The sequence below is a fragment of the Arvicola amphibius genome, chromosome 3, assembly GCF_903992535.2.
Source record: "Arvicola amphibius chromosome 3, mArvAmp1.2, whole genome shotgun sequence".
NCBI lineage: Eukaryota > Metazoa > Chordata > Mammalia > Rodentia > Cricetidae > Arvicola > Arvicola amphibius.
The window spans coordinates 104,180,747-104,194,843 of record NC_052049.1 but is presented as its reverse complement, the minus strand read 5'-3'; the positions used below and the strand labels follow the sequence as shown (position 1 = coordinate 104,194,843).

At 41.5% G+C, this 14,097-nt stretch overlaps 1 protein-coding gene across 1 annotated transcript; it reads right to left on the bottom strand.

The window, feature by feature from the left end:
* Window positions 1-5,954: 5,954 nt before the first annotated feature.
* LOC119809315 (prostate and testis expressed protein 14-like) lies at window positions 5,955-13,181 on the bottom strand. Its single transcript, XM_038322163.1, has 3 exons — window positions 13,121-13,181; window positions 6,510-6,623; window positions 5,955-6,085 (listed from the first exon to the last, which is right to left on the bottom strand). Exons 1-3 carry the CDS (start codon window positions 13,179-13,181, stop codon window positions 5,955-5,957), a joined length of 306 nt encoding a protein of 101 aa, XP_038178091.1.
* Window positions 13,182-14,097: the final 916 nt, after the last annotated feature.

Sequence of the window (14,097 nt, the reverse complement as noted above, 5' to 3'; positions counted from 1 at the left end):
AACAACTGTTAATCTCAAAATATTTTACATTGGCATGAATTTTAGTTTATTGATATAAATTTAAGTTTAATTTTATTATACTGTATGCATATTTCTACTCTTGTTTAAGGTATTATGTTTATGCATCTCTTTTAAAATATTATGTATAATTAAGAAATACAGATTGTCATCTATAATGGTCAAACTTAAGATTATGTTAGTTAGGTTTTCTGGATATACTGAGATACGTTTCAGATGGATAGGTAGTCTTCAAACACTTCAAAGACCTACAGAATATTACAGAATATTACATTTAAAATGTTTAAATAACTTAGAATTCTTTTGACATAACACACATCTGCTACTGGAAGCACCAGTCTGCTCCTAAGAAGATAGTGGCCACCATATGGAGTTTGTTTTCTTCTTGGCAAAACTGGACTATTAGGCAAAAAACTGTCCTTGCATCTACTGTTGACAGTAAGTACTCTCTCCAATCTGGACAAGCAGAATACAAAGAAAAGCAACTGCTGAACTTTGCCAAGACAAGGTAGGACAGTTCTTCAAATTTTCCTGCTTCTGAAAATAATCTGTCAGATATTCTAGGCCTATAAGCCAACGTTGGATGCCCCAACATAACAGAAAAACCTTGGATGACTGTCCAGGCAGTCAGCTATTTTTAGGAGTCACTTGCTTTCACCTCCTGCTTACTCAGGTCATATTTTTCCTTCTCAGGTCTTTGACAGGGTTGAAGACTAGATAATTATAGTCATAGTTTTTCTTAGTTATAATAATAGGTAAATTAGATAGGAAAATTTAGACTCACCAAGATAGGGTAGATAATTTAACATTTTCTCCAATTTTGTCAAATAAAAATAAACTAAATATTGTAACTGCAATTCTTACTTAATAATTGTTTTATTGTATTAACTTTACTATGATAAATTAAAAACTTTCCTTTTGATTAGACAGAGAGGGGGAAATGCTGTGAACATGTTTTATTCCTATTGGTTAATAAAATAGCTGATTTCGCCTATGGCAAAGCAGAATAGAGCTGAAATCCAAGCAGCATTGCAGGAGGAGAAGGATGGTGTCTGGGCAGATGCTAGTGAGGTGCTTGAGCAACAAGATATACTAGAGAACAGACAATGCCACGAAGCAACATGGGAAAATATAGATTAATAGAAATTAGTTTATTTAAGTTGTAAAAGTCAGTTAGTAATAAACCTTAGCAATAGGCCAAGCAGTTGTAATTAAAATTAAGCCTCTGAGTGATTATATTAAAAGCTGCTGTGGGAGCAGGTGGGACAAAAAAGCCTATGTTTACATTTGGTGCATCCACATAAAGCCTGAGAAATCTTAAAAAGGGCTTCTAGACACGCAAAAACCTAGTCAAAAACAGCTTTATAATTCATGTCTCTCATTGCAGGCTGAAGTACAGAACAGTGTCCGCTGGCTACTGTGGGCTTGAACTGCAGCATGGGGGATTCCCACAGCGTCTTACGTGGGCCACGACGAAGAGGCTTATCCTAGGCACTCCCTATAGGGATCAGGCAGGACAGAAAAGACTCTATTTACATATGTATGTTTGTATATATATTATGGTAATAAGTAATGGAAACAATAGGCTGAAAGCCCTTATAAAATGAAACTCCAATGCAAGTGTTGAAAGCAGCATACAGATATTTCTTGATACCCAATAATGTTTATAAATTGTTTGTTATTTAGGTCAGTTGGGGTCATTGGAGTCAGTGAATTTAACCATATAAAACTCTGTTGAAGGTTCCTGTAAAGCATCCTTCATTCATTCACTATGTGACGTTTTCTTTGTTATTCAGTAGAAGAGAGAGAGCAAACATCATTATTTAACGGGGCACACAGACACACAGAGAGACATGGGTGACAGTCTTCAGACAGGCATAGATTCACCCACAACAGAGAGAGATGACACAAGACACAAAGAGAGAAGTAGATGTCAGGGCCCATTGTCCTAAAGGATAGCAGAGGTCATTGCCCTAAGGATGTTTACGGAGAACCCACCCCACATCCCAACTATCTTGAGAACTATCTGTTAATGGAACTTGCCCCTTATTCCAATGTTAATGGATCACATATTTCAGTTTACACCAGGTGCTGACTGATGACCTTCTGTTACCCCGGCAAGGTTCCTGCCTGCTCCTACCTCCACCCCATGTCAAGTTCCTCTTTCAAGGGCTATATAAGCTGTAATTTTCACCCCAATAAATGGAGACCTTGACAATAGAATCTTGCTTGGTCTCCATTTCTCTCTCCAGCCCATGTCTTTCAGGTAAGCTCCCCTTCAGGGGACCCTGAATAGCTGACCCTGCCGGTGGGGTTACAAGTAGAGAATTCAAATCTGGGCTCACTGTTAAATGACACCAACGGGAAGTGCTGTGACTTGTTTTCTAATGTGCCAGCCACAGGAAATATTGTTTATTATTTTAGAATCAAGTATTAGCATAAAGAGGTTTCAACATAATAATAAATTGATGGGGTCAGGTGGGTGGTGGTGGTGCATTCCTTTAATCCCAGCACTCCGGAGGTGTACTGTCTGTGAGTATGAGGCCAGCCTGGTTTACAAGAGTTAGTTTCAGGACAGGCTCCAATGCTACAACAAAACTCTATCTTGAAAAACCAAGAAAAAAATTGATGGGGTCCTGTGTTGTTGGATGTTTTTATTCCTTGCCTCTTTGTTTTCTTGGCTCTTTGTTCTTTGGTGGGCCTGTCATACAGCTCCCAAATAAATGCACACAGAGACTTATTATTACTTATACATTCCATTACCAACTAAATAAACATAAATAAATAATTTCGCAGTAAAGCATAAACAGAAAAACAAGAATAAAGAAGCAGCCTAGGAGCTATGAATACCAAACAACTTTGTGTATATGATTCATTGTTTGGAACAAAAGAAGAAATGGTCATGATTGGCACTTGTAAACATGGTAGCCATTATTTTTGCAAAAATAATACAACATATAAAATATAGATCCAGCAAAGCTGACAGAATCCTTGAGAGGATAAATAGTGAACACTAAAACATCACCTTCAATTTTCTTCAAAATAACCAAAGATATAGAGAAAGGAGCACTTCGTCATTGATCACCAAAGAAAGGAATTACCCTAGAATATTCATCAGAAACTTTGTCATACAGGAGACAAGAGTCATATTTTTCAAATGCGAATAGAAATACACACACACACACACACACACACACACACACACACACACACACACACATCCCCTGGCCTGAATTCTACACCCAGCAAATACAGCTTTTAAGGTAAAAGTAAAATTTTGCTAAGTATACAAAACATCAGGTCATTGATTCTTTGGCAAAAGAGTATTACAAATATTTAACAGTTCTGAACAGATTTTGTCTTGATCACTAGCTCCCACAGGCTCTCCCTAGAAACTTCTACTGGCCAAGCCAGCTGGGAATGGAGATAGACAATCTTCAGACTTTCACTCTCCCTCCTCTCCTGCAAATCCGACACCCCAGTCTCATCCCCAGCTCAGTAGTAGACCATTTGCTGTGATCTCCTCTTTCTTTCTGTCTTACCCCACTGGCCTCCATGCAGATCCTCTCCTACAGCCTCCCTAGCTACACTGCCCTTTGGCTGTACCTTGAACTTCAGTAGGTACCCCCTGGGAACCCACCACCCACACTGGCCAGATCTTTCTCTCCTCCAATCACAATCCTCTTTACTTTCCCCAACCGTCTCATCCCCAGCTCTGTAACAAATTGCTGGCTGTGGCCTCTCCTCCCTCTCCACCTGCTGGGGAAGAAGCAGATCCTGGTGGCATCCCCATCTGTTCAGTTTCAGCCTTAAGTGTCAGCTCCCAATACCAGGAAGCTCATTCTAACCAGAACCTCCAGTGGCCACACCAGGCAGGTTCTCGGAAGCTTTCTCAACTAAGCAACCCACAGCTACTATAATCTCCTAAGAACCAGAGAGGGCAACAGAAACCAAGGATGAAACACCCACCCAATGAACACAAGATCAGATATCAGCACCTACAATCACAGCCATCTCAAACCCAGATGCCTAAACAACAGCATAAAAGCAAAATAACAGCCAGGACAATATGTATTTCCTAAAACTCAGCCACCCTACCACATGCTGAGAAAAACAGCATAGCTGAAGCACCAAACAAGGACTTTAAAATAATCTTTTTGAATATGTTAGAGGTCCTTACAGAGGAAATAAATATCTTCAAAAAATCTATGAAAACAAACAAACAGTGGAAGGAAATGAAGAAAACCATTCAAGATTTGTAAGTAGAAATAGAAATAATATACCAGGTGGTGGTGGTACACACCTTTATTCCCAGCACTCAGAAAGCAGAGGCAGGCAGATCTCTGAGTTCAAAACTAACCTGCTCTACAGAGTGAATTCAAGGGTTACACAGAGAAATCTTGTCTCAAAAAATGCAAAGAAAGAAGAAACAGAGTCAGTAAGGAAAACACAGTTGAGGTAAAATTAAAAATAAAAGAAATTTAGGAACTTGAACAGGAACCTCAAAGGCAAGCCTTACCAACAGAATATAGGAGAGAATCTCAGGTATTAAAGATACAATAGAAGAAATGGACACCTTCATCAAAGAAAATGTTAAGTGTAAACAAAACAAAACAAAACTCAGCATTAAAAAAAAGCAACTCAGGCACAAAACATCCAGGAAATCTGAGACACCACGAAAAAACCAAATCATGAATAACAGGAACAGATGAAGAAGAAGAAACCCAGATCAAAGGCAAAGAAAACATTTTCAACAAAATCATAAAAAAGAAAGTTTTCCCAATCTGAAAATGGGGGTGCCTATCAAGATATAAAATGCATACAGAGCACCAAATAGACTGGAACAAAATGTGAATTCCCCATATCACACAATAACCAAAACACTAAATGTACAGAACAAAGAAAAAACATTGAAAACTCTAAAAGAAAAAGACAAAATAACATAGAAATGCAGGGCCATTAGAATAAAACCTGAAATTCAGTGAATATTCTAAAAACTAGCAAGTAAAATATATTTAATGTTACTTTTCATAGAGAAGTGGATCCATCCACATTCATAGTTACGACGGCTGAAACAAGAGAACAAACACACTGATGACCGACAGTGCCAAGTGCTGGCACAAACATGGAGCAGCTCTCACATGACTGTGAGAATGCAATGTGATGTTGCTCTGCCAAGCCTTATCACTGAGTTCAGTTTTCAGAACCAGCATGGTGGAAGCCAAGTACGACTCTCACAAGTTGACTCTGACATTGGCACACGTGCCACTGCATGTGAACATTAACACAAACACACAAAATAAATAAATAAGTAGAAGAGATTCCAAATTACTATATAGAACTAGTAAAATAAATTTTATACAGCATAAAATGTATTACACAGCACCCAACAGCATATTATAATATACATGTAGACATAAAAAAACATCTACAATACATGATATAGAAAGCAGGATGAGGACTCCAGACATGGTCAGTAGAGAGTGCTTTCTGGTATGCGCCATGGCTTTGACTCAATGAACAACACTGAAGAAAATAGAAGCTACAATGGTTTTAATATTTGTAATATATAACTTTTTATATTTCAATATATACAAATATATATCATGGCCTATTCAAAATTCTAAAAACCGGTAGCCTGTGATGTCTGATCTAGTCACTTGATGGCACCAAGGATGTCTAACAGATTTAATAAGCAGAAGTCTAGATGTGCCTGTGAGATGACTGGGGCAGATGTCTATGAAATAACCATTGGTTGAAGCTACTATTTCATTTGAAATCTGAATGGCGTATCAAGAAACGTATGCCCTGGTTAGAGGAAATAGAGCACTGTTGAGGTATCAACAGCTGATGCTAAATACACGCTGGTGAGCAGCGAGGCTACAGGAGCACAGGGAAGGAGCGAGGGCTCACCCAGAGTAGAGCCATGCAAAGTATCAGGCTTTTAGCCCATTGCAGTAAGACTTGTCATTGCAACATTTCATTTGTATTGTTCTATTTCCATTCACAACATTCTCGTTGAAGCACAGGTCAGCACATCTCTGGACTCCAAACTGGATTTTGCCATCTGGAGAGGAAGAAAGACAAGAGGCAAACTATAAATATTAATGAAAAGAGCAAAAGCCTCAGTAAGTGAGAGCCAGGCTTCTAGGTGAAAGGTACATCTGCTACACAGGTATAACTGAGGTGGCCCTCTGCTGTCACCATCCCTCAACCCCTACTCTAACCCGCAGGTAGAACTCCATTCCCAAAAGTGCGGAATGGAATTATACAATCTAATTCCTATCATATCAGAGTATATTTGACCCAAAAATCACCAACAATCGCCCAGACACCTTCAGAAGTATTTTTTTTTAAAATAATTTGTTGGTCTGACAACAGCCAGCAGACACATCCTCCTTCAGTCTCTGCATTTGCCATCAGCTTTCTGGAGTTGGATTCATGACTGTAGGACAAGCAAGATGGCCCTCAGAGCTCCCAGACTTACATACCTCTGTACAGTAGAAGCGAGGCACATTTCTCACCAGGTTTAGCTGTACAGCAACCTTCTCCTTTCTCACAAATCCCCTTAGAATTGAACCTAGCACACACGAAACATGTCAAAGCTGAAAAGACAAAAGCAAGTGTCTCACTTAAGGGGCTCACTGAAGGCCCAGCCTCAAGCATCCATGGTAGCTGAGCCTGTGGCTCTGGTTAATGAAAAATAAACAATAGCCATGGAAGAAGCTGGCTGCATGCTGAGCTAACCCTTTCAGGAAAGGTCACAACCATGGGAAAGTTGAAGTAGAGTTGGAAGATTCCCCAACTTCATGCCCTGAGAATGGACCGAGTTATCAGGATGAAAAATCAAAGCTCTGATGTGGGGTGCCTAACCCACCATGTGGTGTTCTATTTCTGAGATGGCATAAAGATACAGAAGGCAGAAAGAGACTAGAGTTTGACCTCACCAGACAGGGTTGTATTTATTAATACACACAGCAAAGGGAGGTCTCTCCTCTCTAGGAAATGGAGGGATCCGCTGAGGGGAAAGCTGTCTGACTCCATTTATAGGGGCAGGGTGAGGGGATTTGGGGTGAAAAAATTGCTGTGGTCTAAGGGGCTATTCTGGTTTGGAGTTTCATCTTTTTGGAAGTATTTGCCCAAGGTGAGGCAGACTATCTTGGGAAGCAGCTTGTTTCAGTAGCCATTGCTCTCTGTTCTGACTGATAAAGGTTGAGCAAAGTCAACTATAGTCTTGACCCTGACAGACAAGCATAGAAAGAGATAGGGAGTAGGGTCATTGAAAGAAGGGAGAATGGGGGAATTGGCTTTCTTGACTGCTTCAAGCTAAGGAAAGCTATTATTGGAAGAGGGGTAGTCCAGGGTCCATTGACTCAAGGATCTTCTGGTCACTTAGCAGGAGGAGTTTTAACTTGTTTAGCCACAATGAACGATGGGATTGCCATCATGCTTTCCTGGAGAAACTTTGGAGGGCTCAAAACAGATGTTCGGTTACAGACTAACACTGAGAGACTACCCAAAAAAGTAAAAGAAGGCACAAGAGTAAAGGTGGAAGAGACACAGTGAGCTGTGAGAGGAGGGGGGTGTCTATAAATAGGGCTTCTATATAGGGAGGGGGACTTTCCTTGTGTTTATTTGGGAGGGGTGGGTCAGGTCAGAATGGACATGATGCTAGTAGAAGTGACAAGCTGGAGGAGAACAACAGATAGATTTTCCAGATTGTGGAAAGAGTAGAAGATGGTAAGAGTGTGGCATATTTCCTTCCAGGTCTAGTGATTCAAAGTGACAATGACTAGTGCCATCATCAGGAGTGCTGCACCAAAGTAAGCTACCAGAAGCAATAAGGAGCAGCAGAGTGTTGAAAAAATGGAGCAGGAAAAAATGGAGGACTAATTTAGAGAATTGTGTCTGACCTGAAGTCAAAGGGATGACAGTCCCTGGCATCCAAGGTTTCTCTAGAGCATCTAAAATGTCTTTTTGAAGCTGTATCTGGAACAAATGAAGCTCTTGTAGTATGTGAGAACTATAGGAAAAGCTAACATGCAGCATTTTATTCATGGTTTAGGATAATAAGGAAGAAATATGTGATCTAAGGGAAGAGCCAGAGTGGGAGGGAACCAAAAGCTCATACACGGGTGGCTTGTGACTGAATTTTTTGTCTGGTCCCTGTGTTTCTGGGACCAATTGAGTCAGTTAGGAGTTCTTGGTACTGAAGTGACATTATTGGTGCAGAATGATTCAAATCCCAGTCTTTGCAGGAGTCAGATCCAGAGGTTTTTAGTCTGGAAAGACTGCAGCAGCTAAAGAATGAGTTGGTGCTGAAGGAAATTAAGCTGATCAGAAATTTCTTTAAGGTTTTCTGAGAGTTTCAGAGACAGGGATGTTAATTGATGAAAAGAAGTCTTCAGTCCAGCTGTTTTAGTTGAGTCCTTAACCACACCCAGAGTAGCAAGAAGAGGAGTGATTTGGATGGCCCATAGCCCATTAGTTTCCACTTCAGAGCTCACTGATCTATCTTAAAGTGCTTCGAGCTAACAAAAGGGGCAATGCAGAAGGAACAGTAATAAGCATGCACCAGAGGAGAATCCATCCAAAGGATCACAATAAACCATAACAAATGGCAAAGTTCCAGAACATGAGTCAGGAAGTAATGACTTACAAACTTGTGAGATCATTTAAGAGACAAAATCAGAGAGGAAAATATTTTACATCAAGATTAACTTAAGAGCATTGGCACAGGAGACCAATTCCTAAGTAGAACATCAGTAGCACAGACACTGAGAACAACAATCAATAAATTAGGATCTCCTGAAACTGAGAAGATTCTGTAGGGCAAAGGACATGATAAAAAAGACAAAATGACAGCCTACAGAATGGGAAAAGATCTTTTCCAACCCCAAATCTGACAGAGGGCAGATCTCCAAAATATATAAAGAACTCAAGAAACTAGACAACAAAATACCAAATAATGCAATTAAAAAATGAGGTAGAATACTAAATGGAGAATTCTCAACAGAAGAAAGTCAAATAGCTAAAAGGAATTTAAGGAATTGTTCAACATCCTTAGCCAGCAGGGAAATGCAAATCAAAATGACTCTGAGATACCATCTTACACCTGTCAGAATGGCTAAGGTCAAAAATACTGAGGACAACTTATGCTGGAGAGAATGTGGAGTCAGGGGAATACTCCTCCACTGCTGGTGGAACTGCAATTTTGTACAATCATTCTGGAAATCAGTAGTGCTTTTTCAGAAAATTGGGAATTAATGTATGTCAAGGCTCATCGATATTACTCGGGCATATACACAAAGGATACTCAATCATACCACAAGAGCACTTGCCCAACAATATTAATAGCAGCATTATTCTTAATAGTCAAAACCTAGAAACAATCCAGATGCAGCTTAACTGAAGAATGGATAAAGAAATTGTGGTACATTTACACAATGAAGTATTACTCAGCTGAAAAAACAATGACAGCATGAAATTTGGAGGTGAATGGATGGAACTACAAAAAAACCATCCTGAGTGAGGTAACCCAGACTCAGAAAGACAAGCATGATATGTACTCACCCATAAGTGGATAGAAGATATAAAGCAAGGAAAGGATAACCAGAATACAACCCACAGCTCCAGAGAATTGGGAGCATGGAGGGGGGCAAAGGGGAGGGTGGAAGCAGAGAAAGAAGAAAGGAAAGGGAGTGGGGGAAACATAAAGCTCAATAAAAACAATAAAAAGGTTTAAAAAAAAACCTAAAAAGGAAAGATTCACTTATTTTGTTTCGTAGGGTTAAATGCAATTATAGAACTTGTTAGATCATGTACCAGAGTTCTGTGGAAGGGTGAGATAACTCCTTTAGCTGTCTGTTTCATCATGCTTCTGCATAAGGAATGAGCACCTGGAAGCTTTGTAAAGAAACCAGTTAAAGCCGGGCGGTGGTGGCGCACGCCTTTAATCCCAGCACTCGGGAGGCAGAGGCAGGCGGATCTCTGTGAGTTTGAGACCAGCCTGGTCTACAAGAGCTAGTTCCAGGACAGGCTCCAAAGCCACAGAGAAACCCTGTCTCGAAAAACCAAAAAAAAAAAAAAAAAAAAAAAAAGAAACCAGTTAAATTCAGTGTCTTAGTTAGGGTTTCTATTACTGTGGTAAAACACCATGACCAAAAGCAAGTTGGAGTAAAAGTCTTACACTTCCACACAGTAGATTATCATTGAATAAAGTCAGGGCAGGAACTCAAGTAGAACAGCTGTATGCAAAAGAGCCTACATCTCAGTTGGTAGAGCATGAAACCCTTAATCCCAGCATTGTGGGTTTGGGCCCCACATTGGATGCCATTTTGTAGGCAGAGACTGCTTGTTTGTTTCCTGGCTGTCCAGACACAAAATAATCAATTAAAACTGTATTAATTAAAATACCATTTGGTCAATAGCTTAAGCATATTTTTGGTTAGCTCTTATGTCTTAAATTAACCCATTTCTATTATTTTATATTTTACCATGAGGTTCATGGTTTACTGGTAAGGTTCCCAGGCGTCTGTCTTTTTTGGTGGCTATATGGCATCTCATTGACTCTGCCTACTCTCTCTCTACAACTATCTGCTTAGATTTCCTGCCTTGCCCTATTCTGTCCTATAATAGTCTCAAAGCAGCTTCTTTATTAACTAATGGTATTCACAGTATACAGAGGGGAATCCCACATCAAGCAGGAACCTGGAGGTAGGAGGTGATATAAAAGCCACGGTGAGATGCTACTTACTGGCTTGTTCCCCATGGCTTGCTCAACCTGCTTTCTTATAGAACCCAGGACCAACAGCTCAGACGGGGCACCACTCACAATGGGCTGGGCCCTCATGCACCAATCACTAATCAAGAAAATGTCCTAGAGACTTTCCATTAGCCTAATCTTACACAGGAGGTTTCTCGATTGAGGCTCCCTCCTTTCTGATGACTCTAGCTTGTGTCAAGTTGGTATAAAACTAGCCATCACAGTCAGCATCTAATTGATAATTTAAAATAAAATTGCAATCCCATTGAGTAATTTTTATAGGATTGTCTAGTAAACTGTCAAAGATACTGCTTGGATATTCTGGATAACTTTCCAAAACTGTGAATTTGGTGTCATAAGGGAACATAGAGGTGGGAGTTAGGATATGCATCCTGGAATTAGCTTTTTGAAGAGAATTGAAAGTCAAGGTAAAGAGCAGAGCTAACTGATGAAGGCTCCTGGACTCACTGGTTGGCAAGGCCGCTAGGGTGCCTGGGTCTTGACAGAGACTGACAAACGAGGAGGGCCGCCTCAGTTCCATCCTCATTGCAGCTCCCACTCTGTTGTTCCCACAGCCAACATTCCTTCTGTGCAAGAGGCTAAGTCAGCTGAGAACTTATCTTGGCTTTACTCCTCACCTGCTGGAAGAGCTTTTTGGGAGAAGGGGGTTAGGGCTCTGGGCATGAGTGTAAGCAGGAACTGGGAGGCAGGGATAAGAAGGAAAAGGATGAGCTGTGGTGGTGATATGGGTCCTCTGACCATTCTCCATTTTGTTTTATGAAGTTATCTAAATCAATTTAGATATTAAAATCTTAAGTTTAAAATTTGGGCCAGGAGTGAACATTGCCCAGTGTACATTGAAGCCAGATTTGAACTGAAATCTACACAAGTGTTACTGGTACAAGGCCTCCCAAATGGAGCTTTCTTAGGTTAGCCCACAGACAGGTTAAAGGTATGTAATTTGAGATCCATAATGGGTGCAGAACAAAGGTAAAAACAGGGGTCAAATCCAGCCACCAGATGAGTCCCTTGGGTTTCAGGTTTACCAAATATTCCTGGAAAGTAGGAGGGCATCCCAAGTCTTGGTATTTTCCCAGACAGAGTCAAGAGACTGCAGGACATGTGGAAGACTCCTGGAACTTTTGAACCACAATGCTCGTGGGCCCATGGAAAGCTCCCAGATCCTATTACCGAGTCTCAGGGTAAGAACTACCTGGGGTGCCTCCCGTTAGACATCACTAGTTTCCTGGTTCCAAAATTTTGGCTATGGTGAAAGCACGGTCTAGTCAAAGGAACAGCCATCCTTCCATCTGTAAGTCAGATTATGTCAGAATGAGACAGAAAAGCCAAAGGAGAGAAGGGGGCATCAAGAGGAAGAGCAGTCAATGGCTGCCTGAGAGACAGATGGCCCTGCTAGGCTACTGAGGTGCCTGGGCATTGGAACAGATGAGAACAAGGGGGGGGGGGTCCATGAAAAAGGGCTCAGGCCACCAATGGACTCTGATGCCTTTTCTGTTTTTTTCTCTTGGCACCAAATGTTAGATTTCTAAGAACATGAAAAGACAGAAAGCAGAAAGGGATCAGAATCTGACCTCACCAGAAAGAATTGTATTTGCTAGTTCACACAGCAAGGGGCAGCCTCTCTCCCATAGGAAACTAAAGGGTCTGCCACAGGAAAAAGGATGTCTTTGACCCTTTATAAAAGGGGTCCCAGGAACTTGGGAACGAGGAAGGTAGTTGCACCTATAGGGCTGTCTATGAGGGTCTGTATTCCCTCCTTCCTGAAAGTTTTTTCCCAAGACAGACAGACAGACAGACAGACAGACAATCTTAGCAAGCAACCTTTCCAAACAGCCCTTCTTTCTATGCTAACTGATAAGGACTGAGCAGGATCAACTGGAATCTCGCAGGAACCCTGTCTTTAAGACTGAGGCATTCTATCACACCGGACTGGACGAGTGCATTCTTTTAGTTTTCATCGTGCCACTGAGCTTCCTTTCCCACTTAGACCCACTTACATTTAAGTTTGCGGAAGTGAGGATGCTTGAATATGCCAGAGAACAGAGGTGAAGGAAGGTGGAGAGAGGGAGGAGAGCAGGGTGGCAAGGAGCGGGAGGCAGAGCATCAGCACCAGGACAGAGGAGGGGAAGCATCCTTGATTATATACAGCAGAGGGAAAGGGAGAAAGGAGATGTGGACATGGGAATGAAGCAGGGATCAGTTCTGATGTTTATCCAGCTTCTAGTCCTTGTTCCTCACACCTCCTATTGGCCCCAATATGCGGCATCAGTATGTCTGCCTGCCAGCAGCAAACCCTACCATCTGCTGGGGTCTCACCTTGCAGGGAGCTCACCAGCAAGGTGAGGCCCATCAGGAGCACCAAGATGTGTTTTCCCATCGCAGTGAGATCTTCAGACCAGAGGGCATCAGAAAGCAGGACAGCACTCAGGACCCATCTCACAAAACAGGCTTATATCATAAGCCTAGATTGGGAGGGGCAGCCCGGAGGGTCCCAGGAAATGACCCTAGCATATAGCCAGAGGGAAGCCCAAATACCAGAAATTTTTCCTAGCTTTCTGCTGCTATAGCAGAGGGCCTGTAAAGCTCTCATCAAGGGAAGACTTGAACTCGAGGTAAACCTGCCACTCAGTTCATCCTCCTCTTGGTGGTCACATGTCTTTCCAGAAAACCTCAGTGCCATCTGCTGGCCAGAAGGAAAATGCCTTCAGGTGCTGCTTTTGGGGGAAGTACGTTCAGGAGGGAGCTCTGAGCTGTGATAACCCCTAAACCTCTAGATGAGACCTGTCACTCTTAGTAATCAAGCCAGCCTGCTCTCTCCTTTAATATAAAGTTTTTTTTTAAAGTAAACTTGTTCTCTTTTGTCCCTCAAGGGAAGCCAGAGAATCTGTGTATCTCTCTGTGCTTGGTCATTGCTCTTCTCTCCCAGGACTCCATGTTTTCGCATTTGCTGCACTGGCCATGGCAACTTTGCAATGAGGATTAATGGCTGTGAGACTCAATTCTCGTAGCTGGCGGCTATGAGTCTGGAGGGTGCAACTGCATACTGTGCGCTGCCTTTCTGTGCAGAAGGAAACTACTTCTCTCAGTCTGATGCATCCAAATGTCAAAACCGTGTTTATGGAAATGGTGTATATACCTGGGTTTTGTTTAGTTGTTCAATAAAACAGAAAGGGCAAAGAGCAGATTCAGGCCCATATTCCACGAGGTCATAGTCATCCTTCTTACATAGGATACACAGACAGGAAAAGTTAGAAGACTTTGAGGAAAGCCTGGGAAGGAAAACCAGCCCTTCA

Coding starts and splice junctions, on each gene's coding strand:
- LOC119809315 (XM_038322163.1), bottom strand. CDS start 13,181: ATGGGAAAACACATCTTGGTGCTCCTGATGGGCCTCACCTTGCTGGTG. Junction 6,624..13,120: donor GCTGGTGAGCTCCCTGCAAG/GTGAGACCCCAG, acceptor TTGTCTTTTCAG/CTTTGACATGTTTCGTGTGT. Junction 6,086..6,509: donor CTCGCTTCTACTGTACAGAG/GTATGTAAGTCT, acceptor CTTCCTCTCCAG/ATGGCAAAATCCAGTTTGGA.